The 27,052-nt window shown below is 38.8% G+C and overlaps 1 protein-coding gene across 1 annotated transcript in view; it reads right to left on the bottom strand.

Moving 5' to 3' along the window:
* The window catches only part of LOC100650279 (RNA polymerase II elongation factor Ell), a 144,709-nt gene that overhangs the window by 79,234 nt on the left and 38,423 nt on the right, over positions 1-27,052 (bottom strand). The window contains exon 2 of the mRNA XM_003395837.4: positions 14,528-14,575. Coding sequence (XP_003395885.1) covers positions 14,528-14,575 — 48 coding nt within the window. The remainder of the gene's footprint in view (positions 1-14,527; positions 14,576-27,052) is intronic.

The raw sequence follows: 27,052 nt of genomic DNA, 5'->3' as shown, positions 1-27,052 counted from the left end.
AATTGCGTCACTCGTGGCGTGTTTCTTTCATTAATCGCGAAATCCGTGTATTCTACTGTCATTGTCTGTGAAATAAAATATGCAAATTTCGTCTGTGATAAATATCCGTGGAAAAAATGCATAGAATATAGAGAATATCGCTGATACGATATTGAAAAATATCGAGAACATCTGAAATGTCGATCATTATAATATTTTACGAGTGAAACGAATCCCTGGTCTATTTCTTAAGAGTATAAAAAATACCTATTTTCATAAACATCTGCAGTCTAGTAGTAAGAATTCCTATCCTATATCTAATACACGAATTAATAGTATTACTTGGTTACCTTTTCTATCGGCCTCTAAACTATTTTTAAAAATGTTCGATATGCCAATAAAATTCGACGAATTTTTTTACATTAAATTCAGATTGCTTCGCGCATGTAATATTACGAGTCTTTGTTTCCTAATTAATGCACGAACCAGCATCCTCGAGGCGCTTGGAGACCAGTTACAAAACAGGTATCGAAGTTTGCCTCCTTTCTATCGCTAGGGAACCTGTTCCTTTTCGTCGGTAAATCAAAGGCGAAAGCAACAATTCGAGCTGGCCAGAGAAAGCAAATCGCTCTGTGCACGGTATCACTGTCGCCACTATATTATTTACGACAATAGACACGCACGATACGCGTTATCTTTCGCGGATACGACTCGCGCTAGATACCATGATATTACTTTACATAAACATATTAATGGTAGTGTAAAAAAAATATCGCGCATGATAATAGGCGCAGTCATAATAAGACTTTCGCTAATGGTTCAGTACACAACATATTTCGACTATTTTCAAACACTTAAATGCATACTGTATTACGTTAGATAACGTTGCGTGGCTTTGGTTGCGTCTACGTGGTGATTTGTCAATTTTGTATCTTGACAGAGCAAACTTTTGTCAAGATGCTTCTATGTACAGTCGATGTAAAAGTATCTGTTCGTTTTGCTGTATCAGAGCCTTTGTTAAGAATAAAAAAGTTGTTGTACTTGTTTTCTTTAAGCCTTGAGATATTAATTTGTGTTATCTTCGGATATTATCGTTAAGCGGCGGACGTAACTTCAATTACAAGCGTACGAGAATTCATTTACAGCTTTATGCTATTTATATGATATTCGAGAGCATCGTAGTTGTAACTTGCAGCTAGAACTTCTACGGATCTAAGTAACAATTACCAGATTGATGATTTAGAAGCATAAAAGTCAAATACTCGGCGATAGAAATTTTTATCTCCGGCATCAACTGTACGTTCTCTAACAATACCCTCGGTCGTACGCCGCAAAATAACTGGAAAAGTTAGACACGAAAAACAAAGAGCATCCAGAGAAATTATTTTACGTGTGTCACGATATTTAACAAAACTTCCTCGAAAAACGTCCAATGCACGCGCGTGTTACTCCGTCCTTCTACGGACGGCCTTCTACCTGCGCTATATTCCAACGAACGGCAAAAGAAAAGAAAGAAAGATCTAGGAAAATCCCGGTAATTTCTCAGAATGCCGAGAGACCAAGAGCAATACGTGTGAACGCGCATGTATAACACGGAATATTATCAAGCACATCACAGGCGTAACACACCGCGTGAACGAAAAAGGGAGGGAAAATTAATGGCGAGGAGCGCAACACCCGCATATTGCCTACATGCGCGCAAGGCCGCAACGATAAAGATACACCTAATATACGTACACGTATGTGTCCCGTATTCAACGCTTGCGGATTCTGCCGATGCCAGACGATCAGCGTGATTCGTTGTGCCACGTTTTCACGCGCTCGTAAAACCAACTGTAACGATCCTGGGATAGGGCAGTTTTCGGACTAAATCCTGTCATATCGCGTGTCTCGTCTTCTAAGGGGATACGACGACAGCGATCGAACCTTTCGCCGTTGATTATTCTTTTATTCTTTTATCTTGGTCCGATAATTCTCAGTGATTTTCCTATAGTCTCGTTCCAAACGGAAAGGTTCTATGAATTTCGTCGGAATGTCGGAAGGGTTTGTTATTTTGTAATAAAGAGTTATTCACTGGATTAATTACTAGATTAGTTACCAGTAAATAACGTCGCTCTGATCGTGTCTGGTGTTTCTATGGTACTTTGAGCGTTTCCATGGCTTTCATTTAAAAACGAAAAACCTTATGTTCTACGAATGATTTTTGTTGCTCCGTGTCTGAATTGCTTGGTAGGTATTTCGGGGTTCCGTTTGATTTTGGCCACGAGATACGTGCTGCTTCTTATTCGGTAACAAAACATGTACGTCGTATGGACAGTACATATACATATGATAACTATCGGTTCCAAGAATCTTCAGAACATCAACGTCGTCTGGAGTTTGGATAATTCGCAACCATCGACGCAGCGTCTTCAATCATTCACGTCACTCTTCTCGTAGCTATCCGATTATCTGGTAAATTCACTAAAGAATTTGAAGATTTCCTCCACCGTAAAATTATTCAACTGTTGTAGAAAATTTATTAGATGTAAGGGGAAGACAAATACGTATGCATAAATAGATATATTATGAATGTGTGCGAGAGGCTGAAAATGTCTGAAACTCGAGATGTTTCGGGCAGGTCGAGCAGAGTCGAGTTGTCGAATGTACGTATCTGGCGATTCGAGAATATTTAGAGTACGAGCCCTAGAAACGATTAAGATGTAAAATCTACTTCGTTGGACAGCGATCTGATATTTGTTCAACTCGCCGAAAGATGGCTACTGGAGGCCCATTCGTCGGGCCAGCTGTTAACACGCGAAACAGTCAATTATTTCAGAATGACCTACTTTTTATTGTAGTACTTAGATTCGACTGTTGGAATAGTAAGTGGGTCACGCGTAAAAGTAACTGTTACGGCAGCGATGTGTTTCGTACTGGTGGCGGCCGCGCCATGAAATATCGCCTTAAGCGAAAGAAACGTACGCGCGCGCACCTGTGCGTGTCGTGTGGCTACGTAGCAGCGAGATGCGTGTCGTGTGGCAACACGCGGAACGCGTGTGCACGCGCAAACACACCGAGAAGGAAGCGATCGACGAGAGAAAAAGACAATAAAACGCGCGGAGTGGAGCTTCCGGCTACTGCCGGATACAGAAGCGATTCTCGTCTCGGCGTTTTGCCTTTTAATCGCCTGAAATCACGAGACTCGAACGAACAACCGTTCCCACGTAAAAGTGGAATACTTTTACGCATGCCATTAAGAAGTCAATGAATTCTTCGGTATAAAGCGAATCTCGAACATACGGTTCCAAGTTACTTAAAAATTTCTTCGAATCGATCGAATGGGCTAGCTGACGATAACGACGGATACGACCGATTATCCGGCAATATGTTGCCCTTTCTAGGAAGATTCTAATTCAAATCGTTTCGCGAAATGTCACCGCGAGATGCGCCACGGTGGATTATACGGTCGATTATCAGCCGGAGAGATCATGATTTCCTGGTACAACGTATTCTCGGTAGCGACCTGTGGAGCTCTTGGGGGAAAAAAGCGAGAAGTCCGACGTCTTGACGTTTGTCGAGCGGAGCCAATAACGTGCTGTTCTTGGATAAAATATACATACGTAGCGGACAGCAAGAAACCGAGTGAAAGGCAACAATGTGAAGGTAAGCCTGCGCATGCTCTACGTATGCTAACTACACACGTATACACGAAAGGCCGTCGGTATCGTTGAAGTACGTATTTTACACGGGCACAGGTCAGCAGCACGTGAAATTGTACTTCGAGAAGGGACGTCAAAGTGGAAAGAGACCGACGTGCATTAAGCGAGGATAAATTCCAACAGAGTCGAGAGACATTTACAGGATAGAGAGAAAGAGAGAGTGGTTGGTGGAGCGTAAGGTGCGAAAAACAGGATAGGTAACGAGCGAATTCGACGAACGACGCGAGAAAATGGTTAGCTTTCGATATACGTAGGCCATACGATTATTTGTATCAATTGTTAGATATGAAATCGTGCGTCGATACGCGAGACAGGAATAGGTAGAGAACGGAGAGACAAATCGGTCAAGCGAGAGACGGGTCGGTTCTTCCAGGATGCGTCAGCCGCGACAAGGACGTCTACTAAATGAGCGAATTATACTGAAATAATTGCTACGTTCCTGGTTGGAATTCGTAACGAAAAGGATAGAGCGATAGAACGCGGTAGACGAAGAAAGAGATAGAGGGAAAAAGAAAAAATATTCAGGCCACAGAGTCGTACGCGACTATCATCTTCTCTTCATTGCTGTAGCTGCGTGTTTGGCGTAACAGAGATAATGCGATAAGGAGAAGCGACGTTCTTCGTATAATCGTTAATCGGCCTGCAAACAACAAAATTTGACCAGATCTCCGGATTACATTTTTCTTCCTCTTTTTTCTTTTTTTATCGCGTGTTGCGAGCACACAAGTAAAATCGTAATGATTTGTTTTTATGAAGGAAGCTTCTAGAAAGAGAACGCGATAAGTTGAATTTTCTAATGTTTCGTTGAAGAGGAGCAATTTTTAAAATCACGACGACGTTGTCGATCAAGTCGGAAATTACTTTTTTTATTCGGTTTAGGGAACTAAACGCGCGTTTCCTCGTACTCTGAAGAATTTCCAACATATTGCGAGTTATGACAGAAAAATATCGTCTTAAAAATTCTATAAGAGACTTGGTCAACGTATCTACTTTCAAAAGAGTTACATCCGTGGACCAGGCGGGTTATTTCTCTTTTCAATTATATTATGTATCTATATAATTACATCGTTACATGAAAATTCTTCTGTTCAATCGTAAGCTAAACATCGAAATCGGTAGATCAACAAAAATCTATTTACATATAACGTTTCTATTCTGTGATCTTTAACAACGCGCGCGTGCTCGCGTGAAAGATCGTGTAGTTAATCGTTTACATCGTGTAAGATAGATAAAATTTCGCTTTTAAGTTTTCTCCTAGCCATTCGATCTATTACTTTCTATACTACCGAATTCCAACGCGTGCAGCGCTTGCGCAACTTTCGACTCGGTATAAACGCCGATCGTTTGATCATTGCGTTCTTCAATCAATATATTATTATATTTTAGTCATAATTAGTATTCCGATACGTTCGCCCAATTCACACGAAACATCTACCTCGGCTATTTGTTTTGCGTGACATAGCACAGTATGTACTTGATTTAGATAAAAACGTACTGGGTTTTTTCGATGATTGCCCCGAATCATACAACGTTTATAATCTTTTAGGTCTGATAAAATATAAATATTATCGATAAGTAACGCTTAAAGATAAATTCAAGTGTTGTCTTACAAAGCATTTCGGATTTCCGAGTATTGGGTCACATTCGACCTAGGATGATATCTATGAGTATCAAATAGTGCCAGACACAAATCCTAAAAATAAGGTTTTTAATAATCGAATAGGTGTAATAAATTCGGAACAGAATCTCATATACATAAATTCCGCTCTTCAGTCTAGTATAGCAAATCAAATGGCGAGAGAATTTCACAAGAATCATTGAAGATCTAACCAAGAGATTACAGGAATATCGATTTCGTAAGGAGATTCTACGTCCACGTTATTTTATATTATTTATCAAATTCACGATTCTATTTTTATTTTCGTATTAGTCTATTAGAAAGAAAACATGAAAATTACAGGTAAATTAGGTAAATATAAGTAGTTAAATCATGAGATACTCGGGAAAATATAAAGCCATTATAAATAATAATTGGAAGAAAATATCAAGCGTTGAAACAGAGGAAATTACACGGTTAAAAAAATAGCAAAGCAAAATAGAGAAATCACGGGCGAACACGATCCGTAAGGACGCTAGATTCTGCTGACGAATACACATGGCTGGCGTGTACTTGGCCTCTATTACAGACGCAGTACCGTCTTGTCTTTGTAACTAGCGTGTTAACGAGCGATACCGAAGATATAACGACCTATAAATAAGCAAAAATCGCAGGCTCGAAATAAAATATCAAGATGTCACGGTCGGCGGTTCATTACGACGCGACGTACGCGTGTACGTTTGGTTACCCAGTGTTGTCGAAAGAGTTGGACGAAAATGCTACAGAAAACGAGGCACCCAAACGAAGAAAGAAGAAGAGAGGAGAATGTAGGTCGACGAAAGAGAGGAAAACGGGATTTCCGAAGACGAAGGCGCTTGCTGAAAATAACCATACGATAAACCACCGTGCAGAAAAGGGAACGAGTAAAAAAGAGTGGCGAGAAGGAGCTGACAAGCAACGCTGTTAAATATTACATAGATGTTTTAAAATAAATCAGCAGATTCTATTGCGAAACTTGAAAAAAAAAAAAAAAATATTAGAAGAAAATGATATTACGTATGGTTACCATTAGTAATCGGCTACGGAACAAGGTCTATTTTTACGGAGAACTGTCAGCGAGTTCCAAATGGGAATTTTCGCGAGTTTAAAATATTTTTAAATGAACACGAGCGACTTTCTTTCATCGAAAGGTACGTTCGACTACGACGTGTCGGCGTACAGTCACTGAACGAAATAAGCTTTCTACGTAACTTTCTTCTGATTCGCTGCGAGGAAGATATGCTAGACAAGAATAGAGCTATATAGCTGCTAAATCAATTGCCAATAACGTTCTTATCTCAATATTTATAGCAGTTTTATAGCGTATCTTTCCTACTAAAACATCTATGAGATTCCTCCGACTAAACTATGAAAACTTTTACGCAATCCCATACTCTTATTATTATTATCTCAACGTAATTAATGCAACGGAAAGAAAAAGAGGAATTTGCTTCACCATCTAAATATTATATTTTTTATTTAAGATCTCGTTGCGTATGTCACATAAAATTTATGATAAAAAAGGAGTAACTGAGCAATAAGTTAACTTGACGGTGTTTTTATAATTATGTAGGCTTTTTATTACTTTATTTTATTATCGTAGAAAATGATTAAGTATAATGGTCACGTGTTCGAATCATGGTCAAATTGTACACAAGACTCGAGACTAAAGACTAAAGGTTTGCAGATGTTTGCAAATCCTAATTGCCCTATGTAATGGGGAAAGTATAATGTCGGGCCACGTGCAAAGTTCAGGTCAAAGCCTAATGATTCACTGACAGATAGTATGGAATGACGTGGATTTGCGTATGGTCATTATCGCACGCGCTACGTACATCCTGTACATTCATAAACATTTACATTTTCCATAAATGCATACAAATGCGTAATCTACATATTTGCGAGTATATAGGATTGACAATATATGGACGAAAAGCACAGAAGAAAACAGAGAGGACGTATAATTACTCCGAGGTGTCGTTTGTTCTAGATCACGAAAATATAGAGACATTGTTAATCTGCAAAAGGGAATTCCCGTTGGTCCACGATGACAACGGATTAAGCTTAGCGTTTGGCGTGTACATAGTACGTACGTGCTAAAGAAAGAAAGACAGATAAAGAGAAAGAGCAAAAGAGGAAGGTTTAACTAGAATTTGGTCCGGCGTGAGAAAATGCCCAGATACGAGAGAGCGGCTGCGTTTTAACAACAGCTTCCTAGCACAGAGTTCGAGAGAAACCGTACAACTGACATCCCTTTGACCGTGTAATAACGCCAGATATATCCTGCGGGTTTGTTGGTTTTTAAATTGCGCCCCTAAATGGTGTGTTTGAAGTCAAGCGATAACCGTTCACACTCGTTTCGACTCGCAATAAGAAGCTTTGTCCCGCTGCGTTAGACAGGTTTGTTCGTTTAATGGCAAACGCAGCACAGTTGTCGCTGCTTTTTATCAAGCCATACGCTAATATTGATAACCAGATTATCTTAAAGAAAATGTTACTATCTTCCTGTAAATTAATTTACGTTACAAAAGTAATCTTAAAAAAAGAAAAAAAAAGAAAATATAATATTGCATGGCTATGTCGTACCGTCGCGTATCGGTACTTTTGCCTGAACCACCCCACAACCAGAATTCATCGTTTATTATGGAAAATACAAATATGTAATCAAAATCTGGTAATAATAAACAAATATAAAAAGAAAGTGTGCATAGCGTAGTATAGCAGTATGTAGTAATTAATAGTAGCGTGTGTAATGGTAATATGTAAACGGCGAAGGTGAGAATTCATTCTACACCAAAGAGAATAATTTAATCAATTAAATTTGGAATTCGTTTTTCGTAAGAGATGCAGCTTGTGATTTAGAAGATTTCAAAGGAATTAAAATCAAAGTTAGAAATTGGGGGATTATTCAGCGAATCGGATATCGAAGTACACGGTATATTTAGCTTTCAATGTTTCAAGAAAATATTAGATAGAGATTATCGTACGCTGAATGTAACGCATAAAATTTATATCGACATATAAAAATCAGTCGTGTCCTTTTTATTAAAAATAAATTCAAAACTATATGTTATTACGAATATTTAACTACTAGGTTAGCGTAGCGTATCAAAACCAACGCGTATCTGTATAGAAACATTTTAAACAAGGAATTACACAAATAGGAAAAACCTATCTCGTAACTATATATTACAGATAAAGAAAAAAAGAGAAGCAAAATTCTAACCTGTTCGTCCGTTTCCTTTTTCTCTATCTGTAGGTCCTGGGGGGGTGAAGTAGTAGTATCCATTCTCAGTAGTAGTTCATAGCTCATAGTAATTCTCAGTAGTAATTCATCATCAGTAGTAGTAGCCATTCTCGGCGACAGACGTGCTGCACTACCACTTTCTATGCAATGTTTCTTGCTCAAGAATTTTACAATAGAGGCTCGTTGATATCAAACGTGTCACGTAAAATCACAAGTCACAAATATTAACTTTATTTTCACCACACTGTATTATTCACTTAATAGTCGCAAATAAGTATACACGGAAAATTGCAGTTCGCTCTAACTTCATATAAATCTAATAGGCAACTGATCTAAGAGTAGAAACCCGGTAAAGAGATCTTGACTCTTCGGAGGATGAAAACTAAGTGAAATTTAAGGATGATGCTGTGACGAGGAAAGCTAATGGTGTGTGGGGACCTAAGGACACGGAAAAGCTGATTTGTTGAGGACAAATTTTCGTTAAGAGAGTAGGGGAAATAAACTTCACTGCCAATTGGCTGAATTTTTGGATTAGTAGATGAGAAAGGATAGTAACCGCCCTTGCTATACGCTCAAAATAAAAGATGTTTGTTTTTGACCTGAAGGATCTTAAGTATGATAATCCCAAGGTTTATCGTGGGTCATTAAGAATATTGAGGATTTGGTTGCTACCTTGCCCCCTCGATGTGCGACCTGGTCTCTGATGTGGATTGAGATGTGGTTGATGTTACAAATGAGCCATCCTTAGGAAATCATTTTTTAGATGCGCGGGGCATAAACGGTCCTAAGGCGCGCTCGCGTCGTTGTAGCAGTCTGGCGAAAAGGTCAAAGTGGGCGCATCGATCTTCAGGTATCTTCCAGAGTGGAAGCCAGTCAAAGGTCAGAATAAAGCAACCGGAGTAAATGCGGTTAAACAGAATCGGTTATGTGAATGAAACCTTAGTAAAATAAGACTGTGGATGCTTTCATTTCTTCGATCTAAAAGGGAACACCATGCTTTCTCCCTTCCTTCGTAACAGGTGATTACTATTACTATTTTATTTCGTTTTTCTGGAAGATACGTGTTTTGCGATTCGCGGAAATATTATTGTATTACCTTTCGAAGGTATAAGGTGGATAACAGGTAAATGGAAAGAGACATTTTATACGCGCAATACTGGCAACGCGATACTGGAAGCCTCGTTTCCGACACTCGGTATCCTTAGAGACATCGATGGTGTGACAATGACCATACCCAAATCCACGTCATTCCATACTACCCGACAGCGAACCGTTAGATTTTGACTTGATTTTTGCACATGGCCAAACTTTACATTTTTCCCATTACGTAGGGCAATTGAGATCCTCTCCTTGCCCCTACATAAATAAAACACACATAAACAAAACATAAACAAACTACAAACATTTGATTTGAACAACTATTTTAACTTCGCCACTTCATTGTAATATTATACTTAATCATTTTCGCGAATAAAAGTCTACAAAATTATAAAAGCACCGTCAAGCCAAGTTATTGCTCAACTATTCCTTTTTTTATCACTAATTTTACGTGACAATGGCGTCGTAAAAATTGTAGAAGAGAATTTCTATGCCAGAACCAACCAGTTCAACCAAATATCGAATACATAGCAAGGAATAAAAATCGCCTATGTAAAACCAATCTCCACGCAGTTTCCTCGAATGCGTCGCAACAGGTGACGTTGAAACGACTGTTATTCAATCGAGTAATAACAATCGGCCGTAAATCAAAATTACCGAGTAGTTCTTTCCTTTTTAACATTTCTCTTTACCATCGCAACTTTCCCTGCTCGTTGTTCCCCCCAAGCAGCATCTCGAAACAGCACTTAATCGATGAGACAGTCAGCCACGCCCGAAAAGTCGAGCGCGACCGGACGAAGACCGCCAACAGGTCGGTCACCTTCCTTTCCTTCTACAGGGAGAACCAATTTCGTATATGTGACAACGGCGCGGCTTTGTGAAAGGATATGTGAGCAACCGCGTGCAGCAGCTTTTACGAGACGATGGCAAGGCCACTTTTTCCATTCCGCATAAATAATAATCAGAGTCTAAAGCAGCGTGTCTATATAACCAACAATATGCTGTGAATTTACTGGTACTGGTGCTTTAAAAATTATTCTAAATTATCATTTATCCAGTGCGTCAACTATTCGTATTCTACAATACTTTCACTTTGCTAACTTCTAGTCCAAAATTCCTGTTTCTTTGTATTTTATTATTCTTTCATAGTTGCGCGAGTAAAAGAGTTTTGGTACGATTAACGGAGAATCGAAATGATGATTTAATCGTGTATTATATGTAGCAGCTACTATGTATGACTCATAAGTAGACGTAATTATTTCAGTTCCGTAGAACGTTCAAAGTAATCACTTTTAATTATTAATAGATCGACTTACTGTTTGTATGATACTGTAATGAAACATTGTTTTGAATACAATCGTGAAAAAGAAATGATTAAACACAACGAGCAAGAAACACGAGCTATTGGAAAATGTTCGCAAACCACTTGCGACACACGGTAAAGCTTAGCGCGGCTGGCCACGTTTTCGGAAATCGTAGCTGATCTTAAAATACATCGTCGCTGCGTTCAATACGCAAATCGTTCGGAATGTTTCACGGCAGAAACTAAGGATAAATTACGTAGTAACGGAAACGAGCGTAAGATAATCACCTGAAACATTCACGATTATCATCAAGCAGTTCTTTTATCTGTTGGAAAAAATCAATATCCTGCAAGACCAAGGTCTCCGTGCCGATTAATCGATTCTCAACATCGGGATTACGATATACAGTTAGATACCGTTTACAGATAACTGACAGATATTATTCATTTTGGGGAAAATATTGATGTTTCTTGCGCAGTAAGAATTTTATTGCCACTTTAGTCAGTCGTATCGGTTCGGCTTTCGGGCATAAACAGAATCATAATCCCGTATCAAATTATATTTGACATCTCAAGTGATTTATATTTAGTTAATCTGTTGTGTATTTGAATATTTTAGAACTTATTGAAAGATTTACGTTGCTTCTCCTTATTAGGATTCTATGCCTAAAAGATCTTTTCTTTGATTTCAGAGAAATGTGAGAAGGTCATTCTTCTCGATGTTTTCTTATTCTAGTGGAAGATAACACGGTAAAACTCTGTTTATCTGAACTCCATTTGTTAGAACAAGATTTTAGTCAATGACGGATTAACTTTATCTCTGCCGATTGAACCCACTCGGGCTTTCTGTTATTAACAATAGAATTCTATAAGTCGAAAAAATTACAAGTTTCCAGCAGCAAAATAAAAATATAAAATTGGTAGACCTCAATTAGAATGTAAACTGTCTCCCAAATTCCTAGGAACAAAATTCTACTATAACCTGGAAAGTACAGAACTCTTTAAAATAAACGTAGCGAGATAAATACATTTACGTCGAATCAAGGTTTAGTGTTAAGAAAATGTATTTCATACGATCGTCCGATCTAGTTGAATGTAACAAATAGATCGTAAAGGGTTAATCGACGCGTAAGAAAGGCTTCTCGAGCATCCGTAATAAACCATTTCAAGATCATCGAGTCTTCGCAGGATCCCGGAACCGAGGCGTCATCGATGCAACCTCGAAATACGATCTCCTTCAGCCTTCGAAAAATCGTCCGCGAGAATGAACCAAGGACCCTAAGAAGTCGGCTGGCAACTTTACCGCCGTGTTTGCCGGGTATTCGAACAACGATCGACGCGACCAACGAACGTACGAGCGAATCAACGAACGGCACGGGAGAAAATGGTGTATAACCTTGCTCGAACGACCTCGATCGCCTTCACCGTAGTAGAAACCTTCGACGCCGTGCCTGGCCACGTCTACGGACACGCGCAGTAATCACCACCGATCCTCCGATCTCAGCGCGAGAAGATCTCTGCGCGCGCGTGTCTTCGTTCTTGTAACGGGAGAGGATCGTGCACGCGATCGATAATGTGTCACGCCTCTCACTCTCGTTTCTTTTCACAAAGGGATGCGGTAAAGAACGTTCTACTTCATCATCTTTCGAATTTTACCCCCTTGAATGATTACCGATGTTTAATCGTTTAAGGATAATTTGTTAACGCATTTATCAAATAAGATGGCGAGTCGACATTATGGGAAAATGTCATAAGAATTCGTATCTATAGACTGTGGCTGTTTACGGGAAATTTAGAAACGCGATAATTATATGTAAATTATTGAAGTAAATTATTAAAATAAGTTTTCTTAATAAAAGTACATCTTACGTTAAAAGCTTTATTAATGTAAAGAAGAGTATTGTATGAAAGACTGCGTTATAGGTAGTAAAAATCGGATTACAGCGAACGTGTTAAAATATTTGTAAATGTGGCTAAGTTATTCTGTGTTACGTGGTCGTTGAAGGTTCACAGTGGCTAACAGCAGTAAAACTTTAATGGAATTTAAAAAAAAAAAGAGAGATTTCTCGCACGTGTATTTGTTACAGCTAAATCTATAAGCAAATACACGTGTCGTATATTTCCGTAGCTCACGTCATTAATATTAAATTATTAATATTTTGATCTTTCATCTTTTATTTACAAAAATACGAATATAAGTAGTAACGTCGTAGAACAATCTCTCTCCGCTAACAATCTCTTTGTCGCCATTTTATTTACCATTAAAGCGAATTATAAAAGGATTTTCATCGAGGAACCTTTTTTACCCATACCTACACGATAATTCCGAAACTTTACCATCAGCATACATTCAGCGCCGCTTATCGACCCGCCTTTGCGACATAACATAACCTCAACTCTCGGTTTTTCCTCGCCTACTCTAATGCCTCGTAATTTCCAGTAAGATGCGTGACGAATTTCAAAGTTTTCATAACGAATCGCAAAGACATGCTTGCGCTCAAATACAACTAACAGAGGCGGAAAATCTTCCGAGAAAAGCTTAACGGCCGCTAAACGATGTTTCGCGGAAAACGCGCGAACGACGACGCGAAGTTCATGTGCTGCGTAGCTGGCGCATGCGCTACAGGGCAATTTTTTATTCTTCATCTCGCGAACGTGATTACACGGATAGCATTTTTTAAGTTCCTGTCGCTTCTCGGAAGAATTACGTTCAATTCTACGCGAGCGTAGTTCGTCGATGCGGAATCTCGCGAATTTTATACCGCATTAAAACCAATGGGAACCTGGCGTTTTATCGAGAAATTCTCGAGTAATAAAGGGTTTTGTTGAAAATTACTTCAAGTTTTTCTGTGCACTTTTATAATATAAAACTCTGTATAATTGTAGAGGTTGCGCGTTTATAGGGTTTCCGATTTCTCAGACAGACAAACAGACAGAAAATATCAGGCTGATAAAGGTCTCTACGAAGATACCGAAGGGTATTGTTTTTATAAAAATTGTACACCTTTTTGAAAAGAGAAAGGTGTAGATCTAGGTCGTTTAATTTGTTTCGCTTCCTGTGATTGAAAACTCTTTTCTAATTATAGTAATAATAAATAGCATGCTATAATGATTTGAAAGTAACAAATTTTCTAATTAATTCTTCAATCATAATTGACTAATAAAAACTTGTATATATGGATGTTGCGAAATTTTATTAAATCGGTCTGACTTGTGAAACCACTCGGTATCGTACTCTGTATCAACCTGATTTAAGATACTGAACGTGATAAACCAAAGCATAAATGACTTTATAAGATAATCTATTAAAAAATGAATAAAAAATATTTACAATGTCTTTGAATAAATATTTGCTAAATATCGACTCTGTCACGATTTAGAAAAACAATTACGGTTGATTTATGATACTAGCAGCAAGTAGCTGGTTAATTTTTTGTAATCTTTCGTATAAAATCGATCTTGATTATATCATACTCGAACAGGCAGAGAAGTCGGAAACTTGTACGTATCGCGCGATTCTACCGATGCAAGTATGCAAATAATGGAAAGTGATTTTCACTTACCCCTTCATTTCCTAGGAACTGTATAGTAGGGTTTTGGGTGGTCTTGTTCTGAAAGTAGAAAAAAATCAAGATCAATTTAACGTCAATTTGTATCAGAAGTTATATTATGCTAGTAACGCTATTATATCAGTAATATCTCAAATTTCTTATTTTTACTATTTTATTAACAAGTAAATTCGATTTACTTCCTTGTTTGAAAATAAATAATTTCCTCTTGTATTAAAATTTTTTATGCTTATTCGAACATCGTTCTAATTCAAATATGCAGGAATAAGTCTTGTGTGGTATAAAACGTACAAAAATAATACAAAATTCCTATAGACGCGCGTGTTATTTGTCAACTACCTCGAGCTATTGTCATTTTCATAACGCGATATGTGCAGGAAATACAGCATACATATTGCTCAGGTTAGTTGAATGTTTTTCGTCTCAATAGTAATGGAATATTCATATCCCCTCTTCATTAATAAACAATGATCACTCTTAAAATATCTCTACTCGTAGAACAATACTCGAATATAACGAAATATTTTATTCTGGAGGGGAATGACAATTTCCCTTACCTTAATTTCGGAATCGATATAAAGCTGTATAAATCGTCACCGGTTCGAAATCGACGTCACAACGACGCTGGTGGTAGCAAGTCTTACGTGCGTGCTCTATCGATTCGAGTATCGTCACGTGCATACAATTCGGTGATAAAGTTCACGATAAGCGTTGACTTGCTTCGAGCGACCGATTATGCCACGTAACGTGTATAAAATTCGGATTTTACGAAATTCTTGCTCGTGATACGATAAAGGAAGGAAAAATCTGACGAAAGCCGGAATCGTGGGCGAGTTACGCGCACGATGTTCAACGACTTCCTTTATAATTAAAAGATTTTTCCACCGGTAAAAGTAAAGAAAAATTGTATATGTGCGGTTAACAAATAAAACTGTTGATCCTGCTATGGTTTAATATTACTATTACTGCGTTTACTGTTAGACATTCTTATTTGAATTATTGCGCCAGGCTAGAAATGTTGTTTCAATACTCGAGTTTTTTCTCCATTTCCATACAGCATACGATGCGCTCTATAGTTGTATCATTTAATTTCCGTAATTATTAACTCCTAGCAACTATATAAACAATCGTATTTTCCTCATTTTCCCAAACCTGTATCCTCTCAGGTATTACTTAATATTTTATTTAATAAATCAGTATGTTACAAAGTTTAAACTAAGATAATTTTTTCTTTCACGAAACAAATGTATTTTTGCCAATATCTTTTATGCTAGAAGATACTTAAATGCTGTCGCTTTTAAAACTTTTCACTAGATAAATCGGTAACAAAATAAAAATTCACGTTTATGGCGCAGGGTCGAAACAAGATTAATATATGGCACCGTGTATCTACATATATGCGGGTACGTAGTTCGTAATTTGACAGAAATTCGTTTAATTACGAGCTCAAAGTATGTTTCTACGCTACGTTTCTGTCGCTCGTGAAATTCAACTGCAGCATGATCTCATAGCGTAATATATTTTGCCGCGTTACATTAGCAGCATGTGCATATACGACGATTTTGCGTGCTGTGCACACGCGCGGGCGCGCTCACGATCGTTTGAAAAGGGAAAGTCGTCGGTAAGAGCTTCGTGCGCCTTTGATCGTTCAGCTCGACGAAGACGTTCGTAAAAACGAAAAGCGCTACGATTGGCGATATTGTTGGTGAATGGCAGAGTTGACGATGCCAGTAGTAACAACGAAGAAAAAATTCGCATATGTAGATATACCGTTGATTAAGACTAACGTGATAATCGCGTCCTGATAAGACCGTACTTCTGTGAAGATAAAGAATTCTTTGTTTTGTGAAACGATTCGACGAAAGAATTCACGTTTCTAGCTTTCAGTCGTTCTTTACGTAAAAGAAGCTTCGCGTTGTTAACATTTGTAAACTTATAGAAATATTAGCTCAGTTTCGGCTCGTTTGCTCCGTTTATTCGAGTCTTTGCAAATTTATATCGCGTCTGTTACGTTTCCTATTATTGTTAATTATTTTCCGATTCTCACGACATTGTAAAACGTTGTGCTCGTTACTCAAGCTCGAGGCGAAGTACCGTGACCTAGCGCTTTTAATTTTAACGTATAGAGACTGCGCTCTACCCACTTTCGAGATCTCTTGAGTTCTCTGAGAATGAATGCTTGTGAGAAACGGTCGCATTTAGCAAAAGCAAAAGCAAAAACGTAACAATTTACTAAACTCAAATCGATGCAATAACGTTATTAGTTGATAAATTATTATGCAAGAGAGTCGCGGTGTTGGAAATGACGGTGTTCGGTAAATAATTACGTAATTATACGTACACGATGTATAGCCAAAAATGTTGCTAAAATGTAACGAGTATTCGCTGAGACACACACGGAGAAGGGCACTTCACATTCGTTCGAACAACTGGAATTCTGGAGTTCTCGATCGTTGTCCTTCGAAGCCAATACCAACGCATGGTTATTGGATTTTACGAGCGATTCGACGCCGCTCAAAATATATGCGCATGCATTGACGTCTGAGCTGAGTCGCGTTTGAGCCGTTGTCGCGATTTAACGAGATTTAAAAGCCGAGTCCAAGCGGCAGGCCACGCGTCTCAGACAGAAAAGCGTACAACGGTTAGCCAACGAATACCAGGGCGAAGTAAAAGAGAGACGGAACACAATGAAATAAATTAATGACGCAGAAGACGACCTGTGGTCTGACCGTTAAATGCTCGAATGTAAAATTCACAGCTCTATACTGAATTACGTACGCTTCGTACCGGTGGTCTCGAAATTTAGTGCGAGGATAGAGGAATTAAATTAAATTTCAACGAATAGCAATGTCTGTTGAAGTTTCGCGAAAAGAACGGAAACGTTATTTCATTTAATGAAACCGTTTCCCACGTGGTTTTTTTTTTTTTTTTTTTGTGAGAATTTTTGAAGGTTTTGGAAAAGAAGATAATGTGCACGTATAATTTGTTTTATATTGAGGAATATTCTACTATTCTTTTTCACGCGAATATGAATGTGAATATTTTATAGTTTTCAGTTTCTACTATTTTGTATCGTCAAATATTTCATACTTTTAAAAATTCGTATTATCAAAATCATTATGTTAAAAAAATGATATCTGGTTACTAGAGTGTCTCGTACTTACTTTGAAAATAAGACGAAATATAAACCGAATAAGATGATGTTTAAAAAATTATAAATCGATATAGACACGTGGAGCCCTGAACTCGACCACCAGCCATTCTATTTTGACGATGGTAGAAGGAAGCATTGCGTGATACATTAGACGTCATCAAAGCGGTTCCTTGCGCGCGAACAGCTACCCTGTCTCGAATAAGAGTCACATTGACAGGTTGGTCAATAACTCTTTGATCTACCACCACTCTCCCTTTTCTAGTCTATACATCCATATTTTGTCTTTATTCCTGTTACGATCGTCAGCTATTCTTAACTGAATTCTTCAAAGGATATAAGTCACGCTCTTTCTTCGTTTCTATCGCGTTTGTTGTCGCGTTTTCTTTTGGAATATCCAAACTACCCTGTTTCTTTCTTTTTTCCATCATTGACGATCGTTTTCTTTTAAACTACGTACAATTGTTTAGGCTACAAAATTTCTAGCGTCACTCGTATACACACTAGTGAAAATTTGTCAAATTTCAGGGATCCATAATCTTGTTAATATCTATAATGTAATAATCTAGCAATTTGACGCAACAAGATGGAAATCAAAGTTCGAATCGTCTATTTTCTAATCCGTTTGCTCGTTTCATTTAAATCGCTGTTCAAGGGATAAAATATTTCTTTCCAGAAGAGTACGTCAAATTGTAAAAGTTTCTTCATGCTCGATAACCGATATTGGCTCGTTGGTAACATTTTCCTTTAAAACAAACGACACTGCATCACAAAACGATGTTTTCGTGATGAAGCTACCAGTCAGTTAAAAGAATTGCCTGCATTTTCGTGGTTTCTATCCCTTCAGCGTACACGGCTGACATCTGCCTTTTACGACTACTAAAAGATTTTAGTCTGATTCTTGATAAAGATCGCTGTAAATGTTGTTTAGTTTTATTTTATTATCATTTGGAATAATAATACGATCAACGTATCGATGCAACGCATTGAATTATAATTGTATAATTAAATTATCAACCTCTTCGGAGCGTTTGTCGAATTATCGATCAAGCAATAGTGACATTCTACAGAACGCGCGATTAATTGATTTAGATTCGCTACTTTGGATAGATTATTCAGGAATCCTGTCGACGATCCCATGTCCCCAGAGTGCGAGATTCACAGGTCGTCGGAGAAAATGGAGAGAGCAACTGAACGGAAAGGCGAGTGGATCTCAAACAGAATCTGAAAGAATAATTCGTCGTGGAACAGAGAAAACGGGCAGTTCTGCACCTGTTGAATTTCATTTTTAGCGATAGAGCAGAATCTTGGACGATGGATAAGTTATTCGCAATGAAACGTGGATTCGAAATGAGCAACGTGAGACCCCCGCATAATTTATCGATAGATCGACGTCAATCGAACGTACAACACTTCGCCAAGCGCGTTCGATAAAGCGGATATAGTGCGAGGAGGGTTAATCGGTTAAATGGTTAGCGGTTTTTCCAATATTTCATATTTATGGACGTGACTTGGCGCAAAACATAAATTCTATTATTCTGCCTTGTTGCTTTATAAAGAACAGTGTGTTCTTTTTTATCAAATACGCGCCATTTAATAATTGGAGCGTTGGATATTTCAGAGTAGCTATCTGTGAAGATAGAACCATTTAACGCGTTTAATCGAAATTACGTTCCAATCATTCCTTAAGCCTGTTGATCTACCTGCTACTTTTTCGTGTAACTCACCAGGCATTTTTTAAAAATAACAATTTATCATATTATATAAATAAAATTTAAAACAGCATGGAATACACAAAATGTGGTAAAATCACGCTAAGTATTAATATCTAAAATAATAATATCTGTTAAAACGTATCCATCCATTTGGATCCACATAGAGCCAAGGAGAACAGAATGGTTGGACCGTAAAAAAACGAACTACAGTTATCATTCTGTCACTGCTCAAGAGACATAATTTATCATTAATACGAAATTAAGAGATTCTGTAAGTGGGATTAAAGATAGTTTTCATTCTGGCCTGCGTTAAAATTCGTAAGTATGGTAATTAGTATTCGAGACGTTGATAAACTTAAACCTCGAACTTAGACATCAAGCAAATCACACATGTTCCTACCTGGAAACAAACTTGGTCTATATATACCCAACTAGAGAACAGATGCAATCCATCGACTTAGGAAACAAATAACTTCCTGTGCTGAATTTACACGTATTTTCCCTCGAGTAGTCAAGAGATGGTTTGGGAAACTTCTTTTGGAAATACCTAAGAACAGACTATTCGGCAAGCAGGGGGAAACAGAGGGAAAACCTAAGTGATTTATGGCTCGTTTCGCGAACGCGAAGTCCTAAAAGAAACCTGGTGCGATGAGGACGCGTCAGCGTGTTCGATGTGTCTTGTTGCATAAGCGCGCGAACGGTTATGTTCATGCATTTTTCATCGCATCCCTGTATTCGTAACGCACAGTTCGTCGCGTCTACGAAATTCTAATCGTTCGTACCAACCGAGAACGCAATGGCGTGTGCGCAGTCGTGCGCGCTCCAGGACAATGAAATAACGACGATGCATTTTGCAATTGCCTGGAGACGCGGAAACTAGCCCACCCATGGAGGCAAGGGGGGAAAAGAAAACCAGCGCGCGAACTCGCCTTGTTAACTCTATTTGCGTCGTGGGCACGTAACGGATTTGCCGTTTCCAGTCGCCGTCTAATTCGCGGAAAAAGGAACGTGGAATTTATAATGTCGCTGGCGTGGCGGCGGTCGATCAAGAAGTCGCCACGATAATTGAGTAATTAAACCTATAACAGCTACGTGCATCGGTTGGATAAAGATCTCGTTGTAGCGTAACTGTTTGCTGTTAAAAGATGGAATAGAATGTGTTTATTTGCCGCCGTTTGTAGGAATGGAGAATGCTAAGTTTAGAAACGCGATTTTTCAATGTGCGTTGTTCTCGTGGTGGTAGGGGTAGTAGAATGATCGCCGCAATACTACGGTTAAAGCTATGGTTACGGCGTTAAACTGTCATCTGTTACAGAACAATTTATTTATTTTATTTTTCGTCTCGAGGTAACATTCGTGCACCCTTTCTTCTTTGCTAAATGATTAATGGCCGTCGGTTGAAACAAACCTAAGTGATTCTTATCTATTTCAACCAGTCTCGAAGGCTATGTCTAGTCGAATATATGTAATACTCATAAATATCCTATTTAAGAGGATGATGACGATTTTCCTCACTCCTCGATCCAACTTCCTGATCCCGAATATCGTTACACCAACTTGAGCTAGACCGTATTGAGGTTATGTTAGGTATACCATCAGATGCAGTATCCTGGAATGAAGCGTGCACTTAGAACATCGCTTCCTTATCGGTGGTTACGAGACGAGAGAAAAGCTTTCAGAGACAAATCAGGTTTCCTCAATAAAAAACGAAGGAGGAAAAGAATATATTGGTGTTCAGCGAATACTAGTGATAACCTTGTACGGTATCGATGGCGTTCAGCAACGTATAAAATTACAGAAACGGTATAATTTGCTTCAACAGTGTCCAAAGGAGGAGATAATGTTTCAAGAAAGAAGAATGACGCTATGAAATACAGATGGACGTAAACAGCGAACAGTTCTTCGACTTCCTTTCATCCAAAAAACATGTATGCCATATATCAAATAGAGTACGACATTTATCAACTCCATACCATACGAAACAGGGAAAAATGTGTTCTTCTGATTCTGGGTTACCCCGTCCCCATAACTGCTGCGTGAACTTTATTCCACGCAAATTGGGTCGCGCGTGCCGAATATCATTCATCAGCTTTTCTACAAACTTCTGCCTCTAGCGGGGTAATCGTTCATTCCCCGTTTCACGATTTCTCGATAATCTTTTCCCCTCTACAATATTTATTTCTAAAATTAATTGACAGCAATCGAGCTTGACGGAGAATTTATCAAAATTTGCATCGAATCGAGCGGTCAGCGTTAGCGGTGGAAAAAGCGGTTCATCAAAAATCATCGTTTAGCTCAATTAATCAGTGGACGAGAGCGCGGTTGCCGGCTTACAACAGGTAGGCAACGTCACGGTGCAGCTACCAGACAGGCCACGCCGAGAAATTCGGCAACGCCGCCAACTGGTTCACTTTCTCTCGGCCGGCGAACTCGCAGACCGTTCTGGCTCCCTTCTTATGACGCGTGTGTTCTCCTGCACACGCGCACAACATAGCACACACGGATATGTATCGAGCAGACGTGAGCGTTCGTGTCCCCTCGCGTGTCACGATGTGTGGGCGTGTACGTATACGTACACGCCCGACGTCTCTACCTAGATTGTGACAAACCGATGCGATAGAGATCCGGGTGCGAGACAGTGGATCTCGAAAAGATTAGCCGCTCGAAATTGCGATCGAATTTGCTCGGATCGATGTCGTTGAACCCTGGTGAGAAGCACGGCTCATCAACTTGGCGTCGACGCGACGCGACGCGACGTTGCGTGCTCGTCTGACTTTTCGAGAAACGATCGTTTTTTCTTTCCTTTACATTCTCCTCCGTTTCCCTCGGTTCTTTCTCGTTTTTTATTCCTCCGAAACTGACAACGGATAGATCGAACGGATAACACCCAGCAGCAGCAGATAATAACTCTAACGGCAGGCCAACGAAACCTTGTCGCCGCCGTATAATCTCGATTTTACGACCGTCAGGTTAGATGCGCAGGCGCGTATGCGCATCATACATACGTCCCGGTGATTCGCGTTAATTGGTCGCGCAACAAATCCTCATTTGATCCGCGAACAACCATTTTACGCGCGTGATTCAAGTTTATATCGTTACGACTATCGTAACGATAGTACGATGTACGATGTAAAGGGTATAACTGTTATCGAATGCGATCTATTTTCCGATCGACGTGGATCACGCGATATTTCATCGGACAGGTGTCAACCATCGAACCGTTTATATCGAAAACGGCTCAGACATCGTAAACAATGCAATGAATCTGTACGCGACGACAACGTTGAGTTGCTCGTGTCTCGTGTTCAATACCGTTCGGTAAACATAGCTCTGATGATCTGTGGTAAATATTTGCCCTATACGATAACGGAAAACAATCGATCTCTCGACGAACAACCAGGCTACTTGATGCCAGTCTCTGCTCTATGTCGCCGTCTGCCACGTGGATAATGACATCGATAACGAAGATACGGTTAATTGGTATGCTTTTAAGTGGATTACACCGTACCATACTGACCGCTCACTTTCGTTCATTAGAATTTCCGAGTAACATTTAAAGTTCGAATCAACGGTAGCTCGGTCGTTGATACATCGTTTATCGAAACAGGATGAGATTGTGTATTCCAAATAAACCGATAATTATTATCTCTGTGATGCAACGACAGTTTTAACGAGAGTATAATATCGTGAGTTTCTTCATCGAACGATCTGGAAATGCACGAGAACAAGAAATTACACGTATCGTTGATTTGCTAGAACTGACGTAAAAGATCATCTCAGTTTCAGAGTTTTTGGAAAAATTAAATGCAAACATAAACTACGTATTTATTAAGAGAAAACCCTACTTTGAAATTCAAATACCATTACTCAAAATATAACGAGAAGTTTTCATCGTTAATCGATAATTAACGAACCAATTTTCTGAAAAATGTACTCTTCCAGCAAATCAACAAATATGTATTCGTTTAATCGTTACGTCACTTTTGGATTTGATTTCTATGTCAAGTTACGTCCGGTTACGTCCAGTATCGATAAGGTTGGCATTTAAATGGACCGTTTTTTCCATAACGTAAAACGATGTTCTAATACTATCGGTAATACACTGGCTAATGTTATTCGGTAATTTGAAGATGCATGGAATCAGTGTAGCGTCTCGAGGAACGAGAAATATGCAAAGCGTGCATCGAGGAAACTACTTTTACTCGTGCATGTGTATTCTCGTTGAAGCTCTCAGAGAGAATTTTAATCCACATCGTGGACTCGAGTAAACACGTTTATTTTCAAGCGTGTTTCAGCATTTTTCAGCGAGCTGCGAGAAGTCTCGTCGTCGCTCGTCCGTCTGCGTGAAACCCATTGAAAAGCATGTTTCAGGAGCGACGCGAAGTAGACTCGAAGGATCCGGGACTCCGCGCTGGCGGTGCCGTAATCAGAGCGATTAGGCGTGGCCGCGATAAGCGTATAGTGCTCTGCGGTCGTTGCTTCAACACGCGATAAATTGTTTCTGGGTCTAGATCACGTATCGTCACTTTCGAATGCACCCCACGACTCGACCTGTAAAAGTAGGCTTGATAAAAAAAAAAAAGAGGAAGATAAAGTTTGCATAAAGAGGAAGTCTCGTGGCTACGGTTAAGTCCGATATGATCATCTTTGGGTTTCTATAAACATGATAGTCGAATACGAAATTGCTTGTCTCTACTTTAAAAAGGATATCAGATAGAAAGAGAGTTACTTTTTCGGTTGTTTTAAAACGAAATTCAATTTTCTCTGTTTTAAGTATTCGCAATAAGGTTGTTATTTAATGCCTTAAATATTTGAATATTATAAAAATATGCAAGTTTCCTCGAAAGTAACATTCGATTGGTTCTTTTAAATTCTTTATAAATGCGTCTTCCTGCTTCGTCACTTTTCGCAAGCAGGATTTATATTGTATTTTAATTTTCTTTTAATTTATTACCATTTATAATTTTTCTCCCATTTTCAATTTATATTATTGAATTCTGGTTTTCAACATTGTACGGAAAGGAGTATATTTTTTGTACTTTGAATAGGCCATTTCATTTTCGTTGTTTCACTTTTACGTGTGCTATTGGTTATTTTATTTTCCTGCTAAAGATATTCGACAGCGCAAAATTATATACAAGTGGAAGGAAAGGATATATTTTACATAATGTAAAAAGCGCCGTGCAAAAGTTGATAAACACGACGAGTTTCGCTGAATTCTTCCGATCGGAATAAACCGTGAAACGAACTTAAAATTCAATTAACGATCACGCATGAAACTAAATGTCAAACGGCCTCGTTCGGTTTTCCGGAAAAAAATTACGCCAGCACAGTTCGATCAATCGGCTACGATCGATTTCCAGGTCAAACGAAATACACGAGCGAAAGGATTGTCTCCCCTCCCCTCTTTCTGACTCTAGGTGCATTGCGACCATCAGTATGCAACGAGGTATATTTAATTCGTTCGAGGAATACAAAATGTTATTGGGGTTGCTGGCATTAAATTGAATTACGTCTGGAGAATAATTTCGCGAATAGCGTGTTACAATTTTCGTTGTATCGAACCCGTCTCGCTCGTTTACGTAGTTCTTTGTAAAATAACAACCTGCGAAATTCTTAATCGAACAGAACAAAGTAAAAGTCAACATTTAGTTTCATCGACCCGTTTGATTTTATTCGTTATTCATTTATCGATTTAATTGATCCAATTGTCCATTCACGTGTTTTCTGTTTAAACGTAAATCAAAATTCTACCAAATGTCCAAATTGGACAAATTGAGGATGAAAAGAATTAAATGAAAAAAAAAGAAGGTAAATTACTTTTCATTTCTGCTTCCGATCTTCCCGGAACCGTAGGCTAAAGTGGAAAAGGAAAACAAAAGCATCGAAATTGGAAAGTGGAGGAGGTATGTTACTTCAACGAAGCTCATTGTTGTCGACCTTTGGTGAAATCCGCGATGTTGCTTTTTCATCGACTACGCCTATTTAACCATCGATTCCACATTCTTCCTATTTGTCTGTCGTTAGAAGGTAGTAGAAAATAGTGCGTTAAACAACGAGGAAGAGAAGTTTCACTCGGACGAACTTGAGAAACTAATAATTTTACACTATGTTCCTAATTCGAGTGATGATCGACGGATGATTAACACTGCTCTTCTTAGAAGGAGGTGCTATTTAATATTTGTTCGTCTCTCATTTGAAACTGAAAACTGAAATTTCATAGAATTCGTATTACGATAGGTCAGGCATTCTATTGAACATTCTATTGAGTACCGGCCAAAGTTTCATACTATGCAAACTTCCAATTTCGTAAAAACGGCAGGGCGAAATGAAAGGGATTATTCGACCTTCTGTTTGTTTCGTTTTAGCGTTCTTCGATGGGGATTTTAAAATATTTTACGATGATTAGGGTAATAAATATTAAGAGAATTACGAGGAAATTAACGAACGTTCGATGGTCTGCTATTTGTCGTACATAAACTACGTTCAATTGTATTTAACATCCTCTTGAATTTCTATAAAACAATTTACGTCGTGTCGAAGCATTTTTCACGAAATATATTTTTACGAAAGTAAAGGAAAATATTGCGGTAGAGTGTCACTGAAAAAGGGGAAGAGAAAAGGAAAGAAAAATAAACCTTCAGAATTGTAAGCCACGCAAATCTTTAAACACCGGAGTCAAACTATAATTCTAATAACAGTAAAATTTCGAAGTACCAAAACAAAACACAATAAACGAAAGAAACGCAAAGAACGATAAATATCCACGTTTCTTATTTAATCTTTCCCAATCCTCCGGATCTTTTTCTTCGCAGCGTTATACGTACGTCCAAAAGGCAACAAAATTTCCAACAATTTCTTCCAAACCAAATACGTAATGCTAAACATAATTTTCGATCGAAGCACGAAATGAAAAATGCCAGCTGCATCGATCTTCGCCACAAGGTCGTCGAATGTATCCTTTACTTTTGTTCGACCGCTTAAAAATTTTAAAGAATCCTGGGTCGAATAAAAAGGGAAGAAGGAACGAAAGACGACCGGACAGCAGGAATCCATTATTCTTGTATTACCATGTCGAGGGTAGTCGACAAGGACACGTGGCTGGTGGGGGAAGTAGCTACAAGGACGCCTCCAAAAATTCTCCAAGAGTTTTCCCCAAATCGAGGATTTCGAGCCACTGAAGTAGCCTCATCTCGACCCTGTTAAACCATAGGCATGGAAGAAAAACCTTTACCAACACATTAACGGCGACCATTCGTGTTCCTAAAGGTCTGATGATTTTACTGTTTGCGTGTGTCTGTTTACGTGTCGGGAGCACCACCTGCCTTATACGAGTGTATTATTCCACCTTGGCTCCGACAATTCACTCGCTGAGTCTCTTTACAGACGTCGTGTGCAGAGAGCTCTCTCTTTCTCTCTCTCTCTCTATCCCTTAGGGCCGACGTCCTATCTCGATCACGAATCATGAAGTCCTTTGAAAAGAAAAGCCTGGGCACACGCCGCACGACACTCTCTCGCCACTTCGACGCGTGCGTTTAATAATCGTGGAGCGCGATTCCGGTGATCGTTCGATATTTAAAGTACTCGATCGTTTCTTCGCGAATAGCGGACAAGATGTACGATCGAGTTCATTGATGAGTCTCGTTTGGTAAA

The sequence above is a fragment of the Bombus terrestris genome, chromosome 6 (genome assembly GCF_910591885.1).
Source record: "Bombus terrestris chromosome 6, iyBomTerr1.2, whole genome shotgun sequence".
Lineage (NCBI taxonomy): Eukaryota > Metazoa > Arthropoda > Insecta > Hymenoptera > Apidae > Bombus > Bombus terrestris.
Note: the sequence above shows the minus strand (reverse complement) of the source record. Positions and strands in the feature narration are given on the sequence as shown.